Below are 23,839 nucleotides of genomic sequence, written 5' to 3'. Positions count from 1 at the left end.
GGCAAGTAGAAAGACAAAAGGCTGCAGAGTTTTGGACGACTCTGTCTCTTTTTGCCTTCTCAGACACTCTGGAGCCTCTGCAGAGAATACAAAGGATTCCTGCCAAAGACAAAACTTCAACCGAGGTTGTTCCCACCTAGAATGGCAGAAGACGACCTAGGAAATAAGCAAATGAGAAATGGCGAACAAAGGAGCCCAAGATTCTAGAATGGTGTTCCTCCTGTGCATTACTTAGGCTGATTTGACAGCCTGCGAGTGTAAAGACTGGAGGGGGTGTCTGTACTTCTGCTATCTATATGGAGAGGAGAGGCACAGAGGACCCCAGCCAAGATTCTCTATTGGTAAATGTGGGCGAGCAATCAAGGCCCAGCTTCTCAAGAGGTGATGCAGGCTGGTTTATAAGTACAGTGTAGTCCCAAAGCACCCACAAAGGAATGTCTGCACACTGTATTAGTTAACAGTCTTTATATAATTAATATTCAAGGTTATGTACAATATCACGATAACTCACTTTGTACTCGGTTATCTATAATGGCAAATATACAGTTCTACGTGGTACCACAATTACTATTCAATCTCTTTAAAGTGCATCAACTGTACGGTTCAATGTCACACAAATCAGTTTGTAAAGGAAACCAACAATGGATACAAGAGGAAAACAGTTGATTAGAACTGTTGGCAGAATACTGGCCCCTACCATTAGACACAGCTCTGTGTGGAGATACACCCACCTGGACAACCTGTAGAATAAAGATATATCAGAGCCCAGTCCATATATTGTTCACAAGAGTCTTCCCAATAGTTCAGCAACCCCAAAGTACCTGGCGTTGTAGCGTTCCTCGTCGGGGAATCGAAAGCCCTTCTTGGGTGCCCTCCCTTTAAGGCAGGAGTCACGGGTCGTCAAAAGATATACTGTTGATCTCCCATTCATTCTACTGGGTAACACTCAGGCAGCCAATCACTTCGAAGGGCATTCAGCAGTAAGCCAATCAGGCACACGGTGCATTCAGGTCATTCTTCTCCATCCAGACACTCATAACACATAATGTGGATTCGTACAAGTACCACGCCATTCAACACTAAATAAGGCTTTCATTCCAGTTTCGGCCAGGGCTGTCTGTCATTGTGTCAAACACCAGATACCAGATACCAGAGGCCCCCCGTGGCCTCTTGCCTTCCATCGCCTGTTGCCTTGATCATGCCCAAGTCCCGGGAAGCCCTGACTCTGTCCCTTCCCCCTGACTGGCTGTTGGGTGGAAGCTCCATATATGGTATCGTGGGGAAGTGCCGACCAGACTGGCTGGAGACTTCCCAACGACCGTATGTGACAAATCGTTTAGAGTGTGTTGTCACACACTCCATTCACCCAGGTCCCACCCACAGGTGTACCCACAACATACGGTCGTTGGGAAGTCTCCAGCCAGTCTGGTCGGCACTTCCCCACACCCACACTACCATATATGGAACTTCCACCCAACAGCCAGTCAGGGGGAAGGGACAGAGTCAGGGCTTCCCAGGACTTGGGCAAGATCAAGGCAACAGGCGATGGAAGGCAAGAGGCCACGGGGGGCCATCTTGTCTCCATCAGGAATCTACCGATTCCAATGACGGGGCCTGGGCATCCCAAAATGGAGGACGCCCAGGGCGCCAGTCAATTCAGCACGGAGCTGCCACAAGCCTGTACCCCGCTCTGTGGGTCACACACAGGTACCCAAAAACATATATTAGGGGCTGGTGTACCCCCACCCATGGGTGCCAGAAGGGTATCCTATGGGTCTGTACACCAAACCAAAGGAGAGCTGCACCGCCAGGAGTCCCACAGGCACTCCTGTGCGGAAAACACGACAGAACACACGATAACAAACAGTAAAGGACAAGGATACGAAGGCCCTGTCCCTCAATGCATTTCCAGCATCACAGAGAGTAATGACTAAATCATAAAAGTAAAACCACTGCCACCAGCCATTCAAGTAAACTTGCAATTGTAACAAATGTTACCAGGTAAGTAAGAAAGGGGATACATTGTATCCCCCAGCACTCCCCATAAGGTGGGGTGTGCTGGCTCACTAAAATCAATGTAAAGGGGATGAGAATCCCACTTTACTTCTTGGGAACAGTAGTTCGCTCAATAGGTAATAAGCAAAATTAACAAGGGAAGCACAAAGGGGCAACCGAGTCTGAGCCCAAAAGTTATAGGAAACTATAACTCCAACCACACACTATGGAGAGACATAAAAGGGTCACCCATAAAGATCAAAAGACTAGGTGAGTGTGGGGAAAAAGATTCCACTCACCTAGTAATAGGGGAAGAATAATCACAAAGTCCAGCAAAAGTCTTGGACACAGGTTAGGAAAGATGCATCACTGAAATTAAAATCTTACCTAACACACCCTCACTGATTAAGGAAGGCTTTGAAGTGTCAAACATAAAAGGTGATTTTGTAGGAGAAGGGGATAGGTTACATTTCTTCATAAAACATATTGTGATGCAATTTCTTTAAAATGTCTGTTTCTGTCCACACATAAAGATAAGTGGGGTACCAGCCCATTTTACTCACTAATTCCACCCAAACCACTTTCTGGCTATGTTCAGATCAGTGGTGGCAGCAGAGCAGTGCCAGAGGAAGGGGCTCTAATATTACTGTCCGATCTGAAAAGGAAATTTAGGACAATGTATCCTTAGTGTACATGAACTACTAGATGCAAAGAGATTTGTTTTAGAGTTGAAATATTTTGCACTTTATTGTAAAATGACCACTAGAGAACGGTAATTAGCATTTTACTTGCTTAAACTCATTATACTCCCTTTTCCCTTAAACTCATTTTACTCCACCTTTAAAAAATGGAGCGTAAATATCCATCTTCACAATCTTATCTGGAGCCCTGTATGTGCTTACAGCTTTATTTACAGGTTCAGTAGGATATGAGCATGGTGTTTGGTCAGTTGATGACTTTACATTTTCAGTCAGTGCGACGTTTTGAATTAACAATTCTTGCATTGAGGTCTGCCTTTTTTAGTGGCAATCGCATAATCGAGGATCGTCAGCAAGTTGCAGGCTCTCTCTGCTTACAGACCCTACTGTTTTTCAAGCCTCGTTTTTGCCAAAAGTATCATAGGGCTACAGTTCTCCAGCATGGGGTCTGGCATGGATTCACGTGCTCATGAATATTCCCCGTCGTCAGGCTGGGAATCCTCGATAAAGAAAAAAACAGTATCAGTTTCGTTTCTGATCTGTCTTTCGTAGTAGTAACCAATCACTGATCTCTGCGTCATACTGACCACAGCCAATGACTGCCCTCTACCTAAGCCCCGCCTCTGGCAGCCATCTTCAGATTTTTACCACACGTTCATGTGTTGGGATCCTCGTGCTATTGCTCTCGAGCGTTAGTGCTATTTTTTCACGTTTTTTCTCAAAAACTTCATTTTTTTCGGTCAAAAGAGCCTCAAGCTCCACCGACTCTCCATCCGATCAACGGGGACCCGTGTCGGATTCATCTACGCCCCTCAAGGGTGAAGATTCGTCGAGCTACGCTTTTGGAGGACTCCAGAAGTTTCTCAGGCCCATCTCGGTCATGGCCCAGGAGAAGGGAAGCTCGACGCCCGGAAAGCTGTTCAGGGTCTGCCCTGGATGCCAGCTGCAGAATGTCTTTAAGGAAGACGAACACTCCTTTTGTCTTTACTGCCTACATGAGGACAAGACGCACGTGGAGAAGGACTGTGCGTTTTGCGGCAACATGTCGGAGCGGACCATGAAGGACTGCCATCAACGTCTCGCCAACTGGCTGGAAGGGAAGAGCGCGTCCGGCGAGAGGAAGAGGAAGAAATCCGAGCGGTCTTCTAAGACCTTTGAGGACGCCCCGGCGACGGGGGTCCAACATAAGGCCAAGCACCGCGAGTCCGCTGGCACCGGGAGCGCCGAACGGTCAGGCTCTACGGGCGCCAGGCAGGGCGCAGATTCCCCGGCACCATCAACCACGAGCCAACGCTCTGGGTCGGGTAAGAGGAAGGCCGAGCACCCGGCGAAGCTCCTGGAGAGACCCCGGTCGAGCTCGAAGGTGGAGGGGGAGCGAGGCAATGTCCCCCCCCCTCAAGGAGAAGGCGGTGAGCGCACCAAGGGTGGTGAAAGCCTTAATCCATCCGGCCAAGGCCTCTATCGAGACAGTCGCGGCGGCCCTGGCTCAGCCTGTGGAGGCTACACCAGTGGCGGCGACCTCGGGGCTCAGAGTCTCCCTGCCACCGCGGAGGGAGTCCTCTTTTATGCCCATCGACAGGACCCCCGTGAAACCTCCGACGGAGAAGAAAAAGGGGGGGCAGGGGGTCGTCGTAGATTCGGCCTCAACCTCTGAGGAAGAACTGATCGAGGTCTTAAGCCACGGCGTTGGCGTGGAAGAAGACCAGCCCGTCGGGAGGGATCCCGACGCAGTAGACGACGACATCGCCGAGGGTACTGTCGGGGCCCCTGACCGCCCGTCGGATTCCCCTCTGCCAGCGCCGCAAGACAACTCAGCGGCCATTTTGTTGGCTATACAGTCCTTATGCTCAGAGATAAGGACGAGACTGCCGTTACCAGTGGAGGAACCACTCCCGGCGGGGGACCCGGAACCAGGCCCTTCGGGCAGCCCCCCTCCTAAGAAAAGGATTCACCCTCCACCTCCTTTTCAGCCGTCGCGCCCCGTTCAGCCCTCCTCCCCGTCCACGACTCGAGGGGATGATACGGGGACTAACACGGCCGTGACGGGTACGGACGACGAGGTGTAAGACGAGGATCTGCCGTCGTCTCCTCCCACGCGGGCTTCCCCACCCGACGAGATTGGATCTTTTCACTCCATGATCGCCAGGGCATCCGAGCTCTTCCAGCTCTGCCCTGAGGAGAAGAAGAAGGAAGGTTTCCTTTATCAGCGGCGCGAGGCCAAGAGGAAGACAGTCCTCACGGTACCTCTACTGGACGATATTTGGGATGAGGGCCTCGCCCTCCTCAAGAACCCATCCACGACGCCAGCTAGAAGAGACCGGTACGAGAAGAAGTACCGTGTTCCGGACGCGGCCCCCTTGTGCCTCCGGGCACAGCCTACCCCGGACTCCGTCGTCTCCGTGGCGGCCAGGAAGAAAGCGGGGGGGGGGTGCGGCCTCCACGTCGACTTCCCCGCCGGACGGCGAGGGAAAGAAATTGGACACGATGGGACGCAGGGTCATTTCGTCTGCAGCAACGACGATTAAGGCGGCTAACGCCTTGGCTATCGTAGCCCGGTACGACAGGGAGCTGTGGTACAAACTGGCTCCTCTGCTGGACTTCCTACCGGACGACAAGAGGGCGGATGCCCTGGAGATCTTGCAGGAAGGTGAGGTGGCGTCGGACCACGCCATCACGATTGCGACGGACATCGCTGACACCGGATTTCGCCAGTTGGGCAACGGCGTGTGCCTTAGGCGGCGTGGATGGCTCAAGGCTACTGACTCCCGTCAAGACGTACAGACCAGAGTCCTGGACATGCCGTTTGATGGGAACAACCTGTTTGGGAAAACAGTAGACGATTCCCTCCAAGCCATTAAGCGGACACGGAGACGGCCCGGGCTCTCGGGGTTCTCCAGCAACAGCGGCCGCCCTTTCGGAGCGGCGGAGGCAAGGGCGCCTCCAAAGGTTCCGGCGGCGGATTTTCCACCTACCGTCAAGCGGCCCGTTAGTCGTCTCAGGAAGCTTACAGGGGACGAGGCAAGTCAGGCGGACCCCGCCGTCGTCGCCAAGGAGGTCAAGGCGGCAAAGCCTCGTCTAAGCAGGATTGAACCGGCCGTGGGGTCGGGCCCCCACCGAAGCACCCCGGTGGGAGGCCGGCTGGCGAGCTTCGTCAGCGTGTGGGAGTCCATCTCCACCGACCGTTGGGTGCTGGACGCCCTAGCCCAGGGCCACGCGCTCGAGTTTCAAAGAAGGAGCCCGCGCGTCCCCCCTGTGGCCAGGAAGGAGCTTCACGTTTCTCAGCTTCTCCGGGAGGTAAAGGCGATGCTCAGGAAGGGCACCATCGAACTCGTCCCAAAGAGGCTTCGGGGCTCCAGAGTTTACTCAAGATACTTCCTCGTGAAGAAGACGGGAGGATGGCGCCCCATCCTAGACCTACGACGGCTGAACAAGTTCATCAAGGCACAGAAGTTCCGTATGGTCACCCTCCAGCAGGTCCTGGGTCAGCTGGAGGAGGGCGACTTCCTGTCATCGTTGGATTTGGAGGATGCCTACTTCCATATTCCCATCCTAAAGGGGTACCGAAAATTTCTCAGGTTTGTGGTCCAAGGGCGTCACTATCAGTTCAGAGCCCTTCCCTTCGGTCTACGGTCGGCACCCAGGGTGTTCACCAAGTGCCTCGCTCCGGTGGCGGCGCAGCTGCGCCGAGAGGGGATCCACGTCTACCCCTACCTGGACGACTGGCTCATCCGAGCCAAGACGAGGGAGCTCGCCGTGGAGCACACGGCAAGGACCGTCCAACTTCTCACGGACCTGGGATTCTCCATAAACTACGCCAAGTCCCACCTGGTACCCGCGCAAGACGCACTGTCAACCAGCTCAAGAGGTCACGGTGCAGGATGATCCTCGTCGCACCTGCGTGGCCGAGGCAGATATGGTTCCCGGACCTTCTGGACTTGTCAGCGTCCCCGACAATCAACCTGCCAGTGGACGCGGATCTGCTATCCAGGGAAGGAGGCGCCATCCTCCACCACGACCCGAAGTCGCTGAACTTGCAGGCCTGGCTCCTGCAGCGCTAGAGTTTGGAGGATACGACATACCGGCCGACTGCAGAGAGGTTCTTGCAAAGGCCAGGGCGTCCTCGACTCTTAAATGCTACGGACACAAATGGAAGAGGTTCTCTGTCTGGTGCCACGCACAGAAGATTAACCCTCTAAGGATTACGGCTCCCCAAGTACTGCCATACCTGTTGACGCTGGCCAAAGCTGGATTGGCACACGCGTCCACCAAGATTCATCTTGCTGCGATCTCCCGATACACCAGAACCACGGGGCGGACGTCTCTGTGGTCTCGTCTGGTGAAAGAGTTCATGAAGGGACTGTTCAGATCGTTCCCGCCGGTGAAGGCTCCGGCCCCGGCGTGGGAGCTCAACGTGGTGCTGACCAAGCTCATGGGACCTGCGTTCGAGCCTCTGCACTCGGCCCCGTTGAAGTTCCTGTCGTGGAAAACGGTGTTTCTTGTGGCCATCACCTCCGCACGACGGGTGGGAGAGATCCAGGCCCTTTGCTGCAAGGCCCCGTACTTCACTTTTCACGACACGAGGGTGGTGCTCAGGACGCACCCCTCCTTCATGCCCAAGGTGCCGTCGGACTTCCACCTCAACAAACCCTTGGTGTTGCCTGTGTTTTTCCCGTCACCTTCGTCGCCGGCTGAGAGGACTTTGCACTCGCTGGATGTGGCTAGAGCGCTGAAGTTCTACGTGGACCGCACGAAGTGTTTTCGGAAGACGTCACAACTCTTTGTGAACTTTGGACCTGTCAATCATGGGAAGGCTCTGTCACCGGTTGGCAAACCGACCGCTGCCTGGCCGTCCGAGAGCACATTCCACCAGAGCGATCGCAGCTACCACGGCGTTCCTATCTGGTGTGCCCCTGCTGGACATTTGCAGGGATGCTACGTGGAGGTTGACGCACACCTTCACGAAATTCTACTGCGTCGATCGGGATTCCAGGGAGGAGTCCAGGGTCGGCCAAGCAGTGCTGCGCAACCTGTTCGCCTGAGGTGAGCCTGGTGAGGAGGTAAGATTGCTTAATGTTGAGTTTGATGTGATGCTTAATGTTGAGCCTTTGCCACCTCCCGTGGTTGTGCATGTGGGTACTGCTATGTATTCTTTTGAGCATGTGAATCCATGCCAGACCCCATGCTGGAGAAGGAACAAGTTACTTACCTGTAACTGTTGTTCTCCAGCATGGGTCTGGCATGGATTCACATGCGAACCCTCCCGCCTACCCCTCTGCGGCTCTTCACTTGGTCATACTGCCACTTCACGTGCTTCCAAATCTGAAGATGGCTGCCAGAGGCGGGGCTTAGGTAGAGGGCAGTCATTGGCTGTGGTCAGTATGACGCAGAGATCAGTGATTGGTTACTACTACGAAAGACAGATCAGAAACGAAACTGATACTGGTTTTTTCTTTACCGGGGATTCCCAGCCTGACGACGGGGAATATTCATGAGCATGTGAATCCATGCCAGACCCATGCTGGAGAACAACAGTTACAGGTAAGTAACTTGTTCCTTACTGTTGATTTCTCTCTTCCTCCCTCCCCTCTGTATTAGTCCAAGGCTATGTAGAGATTGTATGGGGTAGATCCTGAAAGGAAATTCAGCCATGACCTTTCTAGAGCTTGTCAGTATCTGGTGGACAGACATTTTGTTGTGCATTGACACACTTCTGAAGGGTGGACGCAGTGGGACAGTTTCTAAATCGATCATATACAGGTGGATTGTACCGTGTATGGGGCTTCATGGATAGCCCACAAGACTCTACCTTAACAGACTGGGACACATTTCATGAGAGGTTTGCCAGCTGCAACTTTATTGGTGTGTTAATCCAGGAAATATGTAGAGCAGCTACTTGGTTATCTATCCATATGGTTGCTAGATATTGTTTTGCCTGACTTAGGATGCTGTAGCAGTGACAGAGCTGTGTTTCAGCTTACCTTTGGTTAGTGGATGTTTTCATTTATGCAAAGCTGATCCCTCCTCATCTAAATTTGCTGGGGATCAGCTTTGCAGAACTGTGACCAACAATGGGTTGCTTTTCCTGTTTGCCAGAAATTCAAATTAAGGTCACATGAGCAAGCCACTTACAACCATTATGTTTGTATAGAAGACAATTGCATAGCTTGAACCAAGTTAGAAAGAAATTGAGCTCGTCATTACCAGGCTGCCCAGTGTTACTTGAATCACCATGCAGTTTGATAAATTGCTTGAAAAGCAGGGTCTATAGTTCTTATCTGAATAGCAGGAGTGATGTAAGCGTGCCAATGTATGTTTAAATGCAGTTCCAAAGTGTGGGCACACAGCAGTGTTAGAGCCTGGCTTGCTTGCAGTACTAATGAAGTTGCTGCGGTATTCCATTGGGTTGTTTAAAATAAGTTTGCTGTTCCTTTTATTTTTTTACAGGTGCTAATGACTTTTTACAACCTTGAAATCCTTGCAGAGGAGATGATTATGCACTGGTTTTCACAAGTATACGCCTCTGAGCAAGGGAAGCTGCTTCGCAAAAGAAAGGCGGTAAGTTTGCCATAAGATTCTCATGAATGGGCCAGAGTGTGCCCTACCATACAAACTGCACTATACAGCTAAAAAATACATTTCTTATCCACGATATACAAGCAGAGGGTTTGAGAGTTTGGAAGATTATTGTTCTCTAATCTTAAACATGTTACCCTGCTCAAACGCTGGCATACACTAATGAGAGACTAGTTTTACGGACCGTGAAATACAATTTACCATCATGGAAAATGCAAACATGTCATATAGCCGAATCATACTTTTATGAATTGGATCCTTTCAGACCCATGTATACCAGCAAGTGAGAAAATACGGTTTGAAAAAAGTGGCTCCATTCATTACAATAATTTCCCTTTCAACATGGTGGAGACTAGCTTTGTGGCCCGACCTGGCCCTATCACGAGGCGAACATATGTGCATTTTGGCTCAAAATGTAAAGGCAAGAGTGGCATTCTGCGATACAGCTAAAATCAGAAAAAGTGTGCAATGAATAGATGTGAAATTCAGATGGCTTGTTTTTTGAAGAATTAATGTGTACCTTTTTTTCCCCCCCATAGCTTCAGAGGTTTATCCAGTGGCTACAGGAAGCGGAGGAGGAGGATTGATTGACAACTGCAGATTTGTAGAAGATTTGGTGATCACTGTTTTTGATGCTGAGACTTGGGAGCCAAGCAGCCAAATTATGGCATGGATACGTTGTCGAACGTGGGACCATGCATCTTCATCATTGTGGACAGTGAGACATACACTGAGACGACTGCAGGGTTTGATGTGGCTCTTATGAGTTTACTTGCACAGCTCCTGAAAGAGGAAGCCGAAAATAAGTGTTTTGAGGACTTCTGTGACTTTAGAGTATATGCAGTCATAATATTAAGGGCATTCTACTCCCTGTTACTTGCAACAGTTTCAATCAATCAAGGCACTGAAGACAAAAGGGAGAAAAATAATTCCCAAAATAATAGACCAACATGTTTTATTGTTAGTGTGATGGTGCATCCGTTTTCTACACAAAAGCCACCCCTTTTCTGGTTAGAAAAGTGTCAGTCAATTTAATTGCTTAGTGTCGAGATTTCACAAGGGCTTAAAAGAGATGCAAAGTGGGTCTCCATTTGCTCTGGGTCATGGTAGCCATTTAAACATTGTTCTTGTCGTTCCATGGTAGACAGACACCAACTAAGCACTAGTGTGCTTGTGTAATGTGACCCATTATCATTGCCATTGAAGCCTATCCCCACTCTTACCGCTCGCCCTATGATCCTGTGAAGTCAAGCTCCCATTGCCTTAAGAATAGTGCACCACTGCTTCCTTCTCCACGATCAGTTAATGCCCCAACTCCTTTGTTCCAAGATACAGTACTTTCCCCACCATGAATGAGGAATTAAATGTCTGCCTTGTGCGAGGAGTGAAATACCTGCTCTCTTCTCTGGTTTAGTTTTACATTTTTTGAAAGTGTTTCCAAATCCTCCCGACCTGTGGGGCGTTACCTGAAAGTTATCAATAATTATGACACTCGAATGATGGAGAATTTTAATTGGAATTTTAAAGATATGAACCTCAAAATAACAGCACTTATATAGTGTGATGTAGTGAAAAACAACATTAAAAAAATATAATTTTTAAATTGGCAAATATTGGTTTGGAAATGAATGGGGCAAACAGAGGAAAGTGGGATAATATGAGGTACAATCCATATTGCAGGTTTTCCAAGTCTTTGGTAACAGGCCTTGATGAGCCTTTCACCACAAGGTGATTATGCTGGTGTTTCCTCAGTAGAGTGGTTTTAAGACTGGGTGTTGGCCTTGTACCCAGCTTGCTGTCCATGCCTGCTGAAAGGCCACTAATCCAGTGGGCGTGGAATCAAATCTCTCAGGTGCTTCCTATATGTCCGCCATGCAACCTGCACAATCGGGAGACCCTTCAGAAGGCATGCAGGAGTGGTGTCTGAGGATAGCCATCCAGAAGGAAAGTATAATAAATCTCTCCCCATGACCACTTCACGCCATAGTGACAAGCAACAGTAACAACAACCAAAAAGATGGTTGGTCCTGGATTTGTCTGTTTTTCATGGCATGCGTACAGTGATTGCATGACCAACGCCCCTCCCTTGCACTTCCACTTCTTCACAATTTACTGTGCAGCGATGGCATCACTACCTTAATGTAAAACCTCATGATTGATACCACTCCATAGAAATGGTTTTCATGGTTTAGAAATAACTGCTGTGTTTCACCACTGTGCAATTGGAGGTGTCCATCATTTACCCACTTTCACCATATTCACAGACCTTCGGAGGGACAATAAATTCTGCCAAAAAAGTATATTTGAATTGTATTTGTATACAAATATTTATTTCAGGATATAAATGAAAAAGGAATGTTTGTATAGTAATTGTCTATGCAGAGTGAAGGCATTGTTCTTTTTTTTTTTCTTTTTTATAAATCGTAGAAAGATTTAAAATCCTTTGCTTTGGAAGGCAAGTAGGTTTAATTCAGGACCGGAAACTTCAAAAGAGAAATCAATGCAGAAACTGCTCTGATCCTAAATCTTTTCCAGTTCTCCCCAGTACATGATGTTAATCATTGTATGTGGATTCTGGAAAGTATGTTGCAGCCTGTGTCCTGCATATAACCTTCAATCTGCATCATGCTCTCCACATCTTGAGGTTTTTTCAATGTGTTTATTTTGTTGTATTTTTTTAGCTTTACCTTCAAGAAATCTCCAGCTTATCCTTGGATAGTGGATGGTTGGTTGCATCCACAGCTTAGTGCATTTGACTATGGCTGCACGTGGTTCAATGGGAAAGTCAGGTTTTCTTTTCTTCAACTCTTAAGCAAAATTAACCAATTCCTTAAGGAATCTGTAGATTATTCTTAGTTGAGCAAACCAAGTCTGTAAACATTGGAGTAGACAGTTTACTCTTTGGTATGGCAATACCATGAAGTCGTTTCTTATTCTGGAAGGTGGTTAGATTCTCGGTAGCCAAAAACAAGTGTACTATTTAGCACAGAATATTCCAAGTAGTTTGGCAAAACTGCAATAATCCATTGGTTTGCTGAACACCGTTTTGTTTTAGCCAGGTAAAAACACACCATCTCTGCAAATGTGAAAAAGGACTTTCCCTAGTTTTGAAATGTAAAGTAACTGTCTGATTTACTATAAAATTGCATCCATGCAACATCCTCTCCCTTGCAGGAAAAGAGATGTACAATCAAAAATAAATTGTTTGTAATCAAACTGTTCCGAGAGCATAATATTTGTTGAACATCTAGAGTTGTACGTTATCTATTCTATTGCATCACAGCACAAATGGGTAAACCATGTTGTGTGTACTGATCAAACAACTGGAGATAAACGTTTTTAAATAATTTCAACTACTGTAGATGGAAGCATACCTGAAGGAGTGGCAGACATAAGACTTCACAAAGCTACCTCTTCCCTCAAAGTTCCTCCATGTGGGGCCAAGTGTTTTTAAGTGTTCCATGGAGGTCCCAATCACACAAGTTAGTTTGTTTAAAATGCACCAGCAACTCTCAACATGATGTATGAATCACTTGTTTAAGTGGTGGAGCTGTAAAAATCTCTGGTTTGGGTGGAGCACTCTTCTTTTGTACAATACATGCCCTGCTTTACAATGAGGGTATTCTTAAATACTAACCTGCCAGGGGGGCGCTGTTGCGCACATCTGAGATGGCCACCTAGGTGGAGAGCTTCGGCTTGATCGAAATCCCTTCATCTATAAATCCTTCCAGTTCTGAATTGGCAGACGTACGGTTGCAGAATATCACGGGGGGAGGTTCGTAGAAGACACCCTGTGAAAACGGAGCGCGTGGACCCCGAACCGACGGAGATATACACAGGTGCAGCTGCAGCGGCCGCAGAGCTACGGAGTGACCACCCGTGGGTTCCAGGCGACTTCCACTCGAGCCCGGGGCTTGAGTTAATGTCCACGAGTATTTCTTCTAATGACTCCCTACTTGTAAGTACTGTGATTTCTGCAGATAAAGTTTGTATCTCTTGTTCCAGAGACTGTAAATTCACACAGTTCTTAAAAGTAAGGAGTCATTAGAAGAAATACTCGTGGACATTAACTCAAAACTAGAGGGATATAAAACAGATTTAGAAGCAAGAAAAATAAGAAAATTCAGAAGGGATACGTTTGACTATCTACGAGATGAAGTCTACACTTGGGCAGACACATTTCAAAATCAACCTCAAAGATCACGCAATCCTAACTCGGAGAACAGCAGCTCAAATACAGACTCCAATAGAGACGAACAGTCTGCACCAACCGAGCACCAAAGAGCAGAAGGAGGAAGTGCCTCTAGTGGGGCTACTCCCAGTACTAGTGCACCATCACGCCAAACGTCTTTTTTAGACAACCAGCAAGGAAGAAACGAACGAGCAAAGGGCCCCGGAGTACAAACAAGACTCCAAGCACGAACAACTTAGTAGTGAATATCTCAAACAGAATACTTACAAAACAGGAGGAAGATGTTCTACAAAAAGGTCTAAAATTTGTACCGATTTATCACACCAATTTTTTCAATACAAAAGTGGAGCTACACAAATTGACCAGAAAGCTAAAACTCAAAGTTTTTTTCGCAGAAATGGAGAATAGTGACTTTACACCAGAACCACCAGACTTAGTTGAATTCAAACCAAAGAGCACGTTTTCTCCACCAATTAGTGTTCCAGCAATAGATATCTTTGAGAAAATGGTTACAGCAGACCTAAAAAAAATCAAATATGGAGCACCAAAGAACAGGAACCTCAGTAGGGGAGAGATGTCAATTGTTCAAAATCTATATTCTGATGAAACGATCACTATAAGACCAACCGATAAAGGTGGTGCATTAGTGTTATTAAACACCTCAGATTACGAAAAAGAATGCAAGAGACAACTGGATAATCATAATGTTTACTCAAAAATAGATCACGACCTGACTATGGAAATACTAAAAGATTTGGATGAACTCCTCATAAAAGCAGAGGAAAGAGAGATGATCACAAGCAAAACTAAGGCATTTTTACTTAATTTGAAACCCAACATACCTCATTTCTATTTGTTGCCCAAAATCCATAAGAGTCTAATCAACCCACCGGGAAGACCAATAGTAGCAGTGACAGGCAGGATACTGCAACCACTAGGGACATATATTGACTTCTTTCTTAAACCCATAATACAGAAAACATCGACATATGTGAAAGATAGCACACACTTTCTTAACATCATAGAAGAAGTTCAACTGACAGAACATGACATCCTTTTCACCATAGATGTGGTAAACCTCTACACAAGTATCCCCCACGATCTGGGACAAGAAGCCGTCGAGTGGCTCCTTTTACAGGAAGAAGAGATAGGAGCCGTAAAAGAATTTATCTTGTCACTTCTTTCCTTTATTTCAATGAACTCTTTGAATACAAAGAATTTTATATTCAAACTTCCGGCACGGCTATGGGTACCACAATGGCACCAGCATACGCAAATACATTTATGTATCAATTTGAGATGACCCATATTTTGCAAAAACCTGAATGGCAGAACAAGTTGAAAAAATGGGTATGTTACATAGATGACATTTTTGGCATCTGGCAGGAAACTAGAGAATCACTTGATGACTTTATGATTTACCTAAATGGTATTGATCCTCGGATTCAATTTGCCTCAGAGATTGGAAACCCGGGCATACATTATCTGGACATCATGGTTAATTTACATAACCAACAGATCACTACCTCACTGTTCACCAAACCCACCGACAGAAATAACTTATTACACCGCATGAGTTTCCATCCACAGAACACCCTGAAGAACTTGCCTTATGGACAAATGCTGGGACTTAAAAGAATCATCAGTGATGAAAGAGAATGCAAACAAGAACTGGAGAAACTAAGTAACAAACTAAAGGAAAGAAGATATCCGAATGAAGATTTACAGGCAGCAAAACAGAAGGTTCAAAATAAAACAAGAACCCGTACACTTGCTCCAAAGGACACAAAACAATCTCCAACATTGGTATATGTGTCGAAATATTCTTAAAGTATGCAGATTAAAAGATGTATAAACAAGCACTGGACAATACTTACGAGTGACGAAAGAACTAGAAATCTCTTTTTAGAGACTCCAACTTTTGCGTACCAAAGATGGAGTAACCTAACAGATCTACTTGTAAATACAAGGGACATTAGAACCAAAAGGAGTAAGTCAAAGAGAACAGGAACATTCCCATGTTTAAACTGCAGCAATTGCAATAACATCATCAAAGGGGGTCTAGTCCTGCACCCATATACAGGTGAAAAGATTGCAATAAAAAGCTATGGAACTTGCAACACTAAAAATTGCATTTATTGCATACGTTGTCCATGCGGACTACTATGTCGGAGAAACTGGACGGAAATTGAGAATCCGGATGAATGAGCACAAGTTGTGTATTAGAAACAAACACTAACTCAGCAGTGGCAAGACACTTTAATGAGAAACAACATACAGGGTAATTCATAGAAAATCGCACAAAAGTGGCGCACGCGACTGGCGCACAGCATGCCCGTGCGAATGTCTGCGCCAGCCGCGTGCGCTAAAATCGATTTCCGCGCACAGCGTATTCATGGATTTTCGCATCCAAAACCAGCCATGGCGCAGCGTGGCGCAGCGACCCTGCAGCAGCACCAGTTACGCCCCCAAGAACCCCCTGGCGCAAGGAAAAGCCTTCAAAATCCCCAAATAATCGCAAAGGGCTGCGCTAACCCTGGACCAGTACACAGGGCTGGCAAACAGCAAACGCCAAGCGGGGAACGTGTATAACAGGGGTTCGTGGGAAGTATCACACGCGATTCCAGCAGGGTACGTGTATTTCAGGGGTGCGCGGGAAGTTCCACACGCAATTACAGCATGGTACGTGTATTTCAGGGGAGCGAGGGAAGTTCCACACGCGATTGGCCCCGTGCGAGCAGGGTACGTGTATTCCAGTGGTGCGCGGGAACAGCAGGGTACGTGTATTTCAGGGGAGCGAGGGAAGTTCCACACGCGATTGTCCCCCTGCAAGCAGGGTACGTGTATTTCAGGGGTGCGCGGGAAGTTCCACACACGCGATTTCAGCAGGGTGCGTGTATTTCAGGGGTTCTGGGGAGTACTACACGTGAATTGGCCGTGTGGGTCCTCCCAGGTGTTCGCTCTACAACCTCCACGGCCCCTTCAGGCAGCCCACACCACGGGGGACTACCCTGCACCCCTGCTCATGTCCCGCACGCAGCCCATCCACCATGGGCATGCCCCCCAGCCAACCCACATGTCACCTTGCACTACTGATCAACAATGCATGTCTCCCACCACCCCCACCCCCCAGCAGTGTAAGGGCAGCCACCACCAGGCCCCCACACATGTCCACCACCACCACCCCCCAGCCACCAGGGGCAGATTCCACCAGGCCCCCACTCATGTCTACCACCACCCCCAGCCACCAGGGGCAGCCTCCACCAGGCCCCCACTCATGTCCCCCTGCACCCCCACCCCCCAGCCACCAGGGGCAGCCTCCACCAGGTCCCCACTCATGTCCCCCTGCACCCCCACCCCCCAGACACCAGGGGCAGCCTCCACCAGACCCCCACTCATGTCCCCCTGCACCCCCACCCCCCAGCCACCAGCGGCAGCCGCCACCAGGCCCCCACTCATGTCTCCCACCACCCCCAACAGTGCAGGGGCAGCCTCCACCAGGCCCCCACCCATGTCTACCACCACCCCACCCCCCAGCAGTGCAGGGGCAGCCTCCACCAGGCCCCCACTCATGTCTACCACCACCCCCAGCCACCAGGGGCAGCCTCCACCAGTCCCCCACTCATGTCTCCCGCCAGCCACCAGGGGCAGATTCCACCAGGCCCCCACTCATATCTACCACCACCCCACCCCCCAGCCACCAGGGGCAGCCTCCACCAGGCACCACCTCATGTCCCCTATTACCCCCACCCCCCAGCAGTGCAGGGGCAGCCTCCACTAGGCCCCCACTCATGTCTCCCACCACCCCCACCCCCCAGCCACCAGGGGCAGCCTCCACCAGACCCCCACTCATGTCTCCCACCACCCCCCAGCAGTGCAGGGGCAGCCTCCACCAGGCTCCCACTCATGTCCCCTATTACCCTCACCCCCCAGCAGTGCAGGGGCAGCCTCCACTAGGCCCCCACTCATGTCTCCCACCACCCCCAGCCACCAGGGGCAGCCTCCACCAGGCCCCCACTCATGTCTCCCACCACCCCCACCCCCCAGCAGTGCAGGGGCAGCCTCCACCAGGCTCCCACTCATGTCCCCTATTACCCCCACCCCCCAGCAGTGCAGGGGCAGCCTCCACCAGGCCCCCACTCATGTCCCCTATTACCCCCACCCCCCAGCAGTGCAGGGGCAGCCTCCAACAGGCCCCCACTCATGTCCTCTATTACCCCCACCCCCCAGCAGTGCAGGGGCAGCCTCCACCAGGCCCCCACCCATGTCTACCACCACCCCCAGCCACCAGGGGCAGATACCATCAGGCCCCCACTCATGTCTCCCACCACCCCCACCCCCCAGCAGTGCAGGGGCAGCCTCCACCAGGCCCCCACTCATATCCCCTATTACCCTCACCCCCAGCAGTGCAGGGGCAGCCTCCACCAGGCCCCCACTCATGTCTACCTCCACCCCCACCCCCCAGAAGTGCAGGGGCAGCCTCCACCAGGACCCCACTCATGTCTCCCACCACCCCCATCCCCCAGCAGTGCAGGGGCAGCCTCCAACAGGCGCCCACTCATGTCCCCCTGCACCCCCACCCCCCAGCACCAGGGGCAGCCTCCACCAGGCCCCCACTCATGTCTCCCACCACCCCCCAGCCACCAGGGGCAGATACCATCAGGCCCCCACTCATGTCTCCCACCACCCCCAGCCACCAGGGGCAGATTCCACCAGGCCCCCACTCATGTCCCCTATTACCCCCACCCCCCCAGCAGTGCAGGGGCAGCCTCCACCAGGCACCAACCCATGTCCCCTATTACCCCCACCCACCAGCAGTGCAGGGGCAGCCTCCACTAGGCCCCCACTCATGTCCCCTATTACCCCCACCCACCAGCAGTGCAGGGGCAGCCTCCAACAGGCCCCCACTCATGTCCCCTATTACCCCCACCCCCCAGCAGTGCAGGGGCAGCCTCCACCAGGCCCCCACCCATGTCTACCACCACCCGCAGCCACCAGGGGCAGCCCCCACCAGGACCCCACTCATGTCCCCTATCACCCCCACCCACCAGCACCGTGGGGCACCTGCCAGCAGACCCCACTCATGTCCAACTCATGTTCCCCTGCACCCCCACCCCCCAGCACCGTGGGGCACCTGCCAGCAGGCCCCCACTCATGTCCAACTCATGTACCCCAGCCCACATGTCATCACAATCTAGATCCCCGGTCCCCATGGTCAGCCTCCAAATGCAAAACACCCACCCGAGTATTGCATCCACCCACTCAGAAATGGAAATAACATGATAGAACTGCAATTGCAAGTCTGGAAACGAACACATGTCCCTCACATACACCTAATGGGTGTCAGTGAATCTCCAAACCCGTATCATGATATGCATGAAACCAATGAGGTGATACTACACATTGAAGTTTGATCTAAAAATATGTATTAAAGAAAACAAGAATTGAATCAAAAATAAACTAACAGAAATGTGAATTTTAAAAAAGTAAAAAGAAGCATGTCCATGAAAAAAAGCTAAACCAAAAATCAGAATCCAAAGGAATGGTGTCCAAAGTCACAGTCCTGAAAAGAAAATCCAATGTGAAATTATAATAGAAAGCCATTGCTCCATGGGTAAATGGTAAAAACAAACGAAAATCCAACAGATAACTATGTACAGGTGAACAAGCCAGGGTCCATGATCCCAACAAAAGAAATGAAACCTATCTAACAACACTACCTAATAAAAAATAACTATATACAAAAATGTGACCCATTGTCCAAAAGGTCCAAAGAAAAATCAAAAACAAAGGAAACCTAACACGAACTACATAACTATTTACATGGGCAGCGGGCTAGTCCAACGGCTCACTGGATGTTGTCATGGGCCAGGGCATCATCGAACTCCTGTTCAATGACTTGAAGGCGGGCATGTTCCCTGGCCCCGAGGTCTCGCAGGGATAAAGCAGTGTCCAGCTCCAAATCCCTGCGAAGACCCTCGAGGCACTCAGCGCCCTCCGCATGGAGTTCTCCGCCCTGACCATTGTGAGCCGTTCCTCCTCTGCCCGCTGCCGCTCCGCACCTATCCGCTGGCCCAACCGCTCCCACACGGAAGCCACTCCCATTCCAGGGTTCTCCTGCCCTCCGGCCGATGCCTTCACCCCTGATGTTGATGGCCCCGAGCCATGATGCCTCCCACGTCGAGCCTGCCGCTGCCTCCGACGCAACTGCCTGTGCCAGCACGACGGCATCCAGGCTGATGGTATCCACCGACGCCGTCGTGCACGTGCCCTGCCCGATGATGCCTGCTGGACCTCCGACTCCCGACTGTGGCAGGGATGGGATCCCCACCGAGCCGGCTGCATTGGTCGGGGCAGGTCCACAGGGGGCCCCGGTGGCATCTGGGCCGGAAGACGGCATGGAGAACGACTGGTGCATAGTCTCCACAGAGGAGGAGAGGGTCGCCAGATTGGCCGACACATGTAGGAAACCCCCGACCATGGCCGTTCCTAACTGGGCCACGTCGGCACGGTGCTCTCCGTGATGACATGCATGCTCCTCCCGGGAAGCACGCACCTCATCACGAATTGCACCTGTGCACAACGCGACACCAATCAGGACCTTCTCCATACGGCCAGGGGTCCCCTCGTACGCAGGTGGAGGGGAGTCAGATGACATGGACATCCCCCCTACCTACGGATGGGCCTGGGATGGGGCATCCCTGCTGGTGCATGGTGGTGCAGTCACAGTGTCAGGGACAGTGACATGCACAGGCCCCGCCACGGCGACCTGTGCTGCTTCCTGCCCCTGCCCCTGGACTGCAACACTTGCACCAGCAGGGATGCCCCTACCAGGCCCCATGTGTGCCTCAGTAGCGGCCTCCTCCTCTGTGGAAACTACCAACCTGGATGGCTCCACCCCGTCTTCCGCCATTGCAAGCCCCTGTGGGGGCTCACCCACCGCTTCCGCTGCAGCCGTGAGGGCATCCGCGCCGCTTTGGTCCACAGAGCCGTCTCCGCCCTCTTCTTCACGTGGCGCTGTGTAGAGGGAGACATAGAACACAAGCATCAGGGTACTGTAAAATGGTCCCCTAGACAGGAAGCAATAGCAGATGAGTGGCACTGTCAAAGATCACTTCCATCATGTCCCTCCACAACACATGGCTCAGTGCAGGTAAAACACATGCAGTAACAGGCATGGCGCATGCTATGGACATTAGCATACATGTCCAAGTTATTCTTCAAACATACTGTTGTTTTGGAACTCACATGCATCATGTGCCATGCCTATCACATGCACACACTTCACCCTAGTTTCATCCATCTGGCCTCGTACACCACAGACACAGTGGATGCAAGGATGACTAGGCTGCATCAGTGGACCGGAACATTGCCACAGACATGTGTCATGCATCTCAGGCATTCACAAGTCACAGACACGCAGGTCAGACACACAGACATGGACAGCATATATGTACATGGCATCAGCACCCATCCCTCACTCATGTCCAGGAACAGACTGGCATGCTTTCATGTGGCCATTCTGCATAGGGCAACCCATGTTGCAATTGAACACATGCACCAACCGTGTGGTTCACACATTACTGGTCTCACATGCATGACGTCCCTGCACACACACATGCATACATGGGCTATGTCACACATACAGGCAGGTATCAGACAACCAGCACACTGCGACATGCCCTGTCTCACACAGCAATGCTTGGCCACTTACCGCTCAACTCCAGACGGGTCTGCCTCTCAAGGATCTGGCCGTGGAGCGCTGGGCCTACGCGTTCCAGGACCCTCATCTGGATGGTACTCATGCGGCCCCGGCCCCCCTCCACGAGGCGCCGGGCCTTCAAGAGGGTCCTGGACCTGCAGTCATCCCAGCGCTTCTTGACATGTTGGTAGTCACGGACTGCCACCCCCTCCGCGTTGATGGCAGTCACGATGTCCGTCCAGATCCGAGTCGTCCTTCCTTGTTGGCGCGCTTACTTCCGAAGAGGGCATCATACTGCCCCAGGACTTGCTCCACCAGGACACCAACTTCGGTGGCACTGAAGCTGGTTCCCCTCTGCCTCTCTGGCTGGGAGTTGCCAGTGGTGCCAGATGTAGCAGTGCCCGACATGGCAACCCCAGAGGCAGGAGTGGGTGGGCAACTGGGTCCTGGGGCTGGGCTGTGGAGCGATGGTATCCCAGTCGGGAGTACTCTGTTCCAGCAGGGGTGGACACAGCAAATGGACCCCTGCAGATGGCTGATGTGCAAACACCAAATCGCAGGGCACGGTGGCGGCAGGTAGGCAGGCAGCAGCAGATGGCTCGTGGGAGGCTGCTCGGGGCTCTGGGGGGCAGTTATTCGGCCTTTTGGGCAGGTGCGTGGTCTTCCGTGTGCTTATGCGTGGCCAGCTTGATACGGAGTGATTAGGCACGTGAAAATCCTGCACGTCTGCGTGTAAATCGAGGAAAGGCCCTTAGCGCGTATGCACGTCAGCACGCATATGCGATTTCATTGGACCAAAGGCCCTTAGCGCGTGAGCGCGTCTGTGACGTGAGGCGCGCGGGTATTTCCCTCATTACACGTGATGACAGAACACACGTGGATTTCCACCAATCGCGTGTGGAACTTCCTGCGCAGCCCAGAAATACACGTACCTAGGCCAATCGCGTGTACGCTCACTTCCCTTCGATTACACGCGATGACACTCGGACGTGCAGTTTCATTTCATTGGCCCAAAGGCCACCATGCGCAGCTGTGACGTCAGGCGCATGGCCGTAGAGAATGGCGCGTGTAAAAATGAAGCGATACACGTCCTAGTGTCAAAGCGCGTAATTGGTGGAAATGGCCTCATCGCGTATGCGCGTCTGTGACGTGTGTATAAAAGGTACGTGTAGGACGCCATTTCCTTGTACGTGCTTTTCGTGGAGAGCGAGTGGGTGAAATCTGTACTACTTGTCAGCTCACACGCCATTTACTTCACGGCGTTTCCAGTTCATACTCCCTGTTACCTCTGACAGTTTTTCTCTTTTCCCTGGGCCTGTTTCCTCAAACAGCTCCCCTACTACTGTTGTCCTGTCTCCTCAGACAGCGTACAATTCTTCTTTTGGTGGGGGTTTTGCCAACACGCACACGCGCATATTTTTTACGCTTTTGTTCCTGGCAGACGGTAAGTCGCGCACGTATGTAACATCTGTGCTTGCCCCGTGTGTCGCATACCCCTTCAGAGGTCATTCTAGGCTGCGTGTGACACGCATACGTTCATTCTTGTGTTCCTGGGTGCCACAGCGTAGTGCAGGTTTTTTTTTTCCACGCATGTGGTCTAGGAGGGGTTGCGTGCACCTTACTTCCCTTTTTTGGGCTGCCTGTGCGTTGTGTGACCCGTCATCTTTCCCCAGGGGTGACATACAGCCTTGCTAGAGCACTAGGGTACAATTACCATCTGGTACCCAATCCCTTTGACCCCCAATTGCCCAGGACAATAGTTCACATCAACTCCCATACGCACAATAACATCAGTGCCATGGCTGGGAGGCGAACAAGCCGTAAGGGTGGCAAAGGTGGCCGAGCCCCAAGTGGTGGCCGTGGTGGATCCGGTAGGGGACGTGGCCGTGACTTGCAGGGTGCCCCTAGCCCCCCATGTGTGGAGGAGCAGTCAGGGACACCCATGCCCCCCCCCCTGGTTGAGGTTACCGTGGCTGACACCATCCATGCTCAGCCCTTGTTGGACCAGCCCACTGTGGAACCAGACCTGGCACAGGGTGACTCCATGGCTGACTTCCAGGTCAGCAGGTCTAGGCCACGTGCGCTGGTGAACGTTGGTGTCATCAGGCCACGTGGATCAGGGGCAGCTAGGTCATCTGCTGCCCCGCGTAGGCAGGCTGGGGAGGCTGCAGGGGCAGCTGCGGCTCCATCCACCCCACCTCTCACACACCCAGCCAGGACAGTGTCGGTCCAAGTCCATCATGCTGACATTCCCCCTGACACCATCACACTTGAGATAATGCCTGCACCAACTCCCATGCTGAGTGTGCAATCCCACGCTCCTGCCCCTAGTGTCCAGAGCGGCACAGGACACTCCGGATCCCCACCACCTTCCAAGCGGAAGAGGAAGAGTGCTCGTTCAGTAGAGGCTGATGCCCCAGACACGGCTACACAGTCCGGCCCGTCAAGGAAGCCCAGCTTCAATGAGGCCGAACTGAATGCACTTGTAGAGTATGTGTCCGCACATGACCGCGAAATGGTGATTGTTGCAGGATCCAAGACCACACCTGCACAACGTCAGGCACACTGGCAGACCATTGCGGACATCATAAGTGCCCTTGGAATCATGAGGCGCACAGCTAATGATTGCTACAAGCGCTGGAATGACCTGAAACGCAGGGCAAAGAATAAGCTGGCCTC

At 51.2% G+C, this 23,839-nt stretch overlaps 1 protein-coding gene across 1 annotated transcript in view; it reads left to right on the top strand.

Moving 5' to 3' along the window:
- Positions 1–12,482, top strand: part of EIF2B5 (eukaryotic translation initiation factor 2B subunit epsilon) — a 900,599-nt gene extending 888,117 nt beyond the window's left edge. Inside the window, exons 15-16 of the mRNA XM_069618834.1 lie at positions 9,138–9,248; positions 9,806–12,482. Coding sequence (XP_069474935.1) covers positions 9,138–9,248; positions 9,806–9,853 — 159 coding nt within the window. The 3' untranslated portion in view covers positions 9,854–12,482. The remainder of the gene's footprint in view (positions 1–9,137; positions 9,249–9,805) is intronic.
- The last annotated feature ends 11,357 nt before the right edge of the window (positions 12,483–23,839 follow it).

The sequence above is a fragment of the Ambystoma mexicanum genome, chromosome 10 (genome assembly GCF_040938575.1).
Source record: "Ambystoma mexicanum isolate Mex_15411 chromosome 10, UKY_AmexF1_1, whole genome shotgun sequence".
In the NCBI taxonomy this organism is placed as follows: Eukaryota; Metazoa; Chordata; class Amphibia; order Caudata; family Ambystomatidae; genus Ambystoma; species Ambystoma mexicanum.
This window is presented reverse-complemented; position numbering and strand designations above follow the sequence as displayed.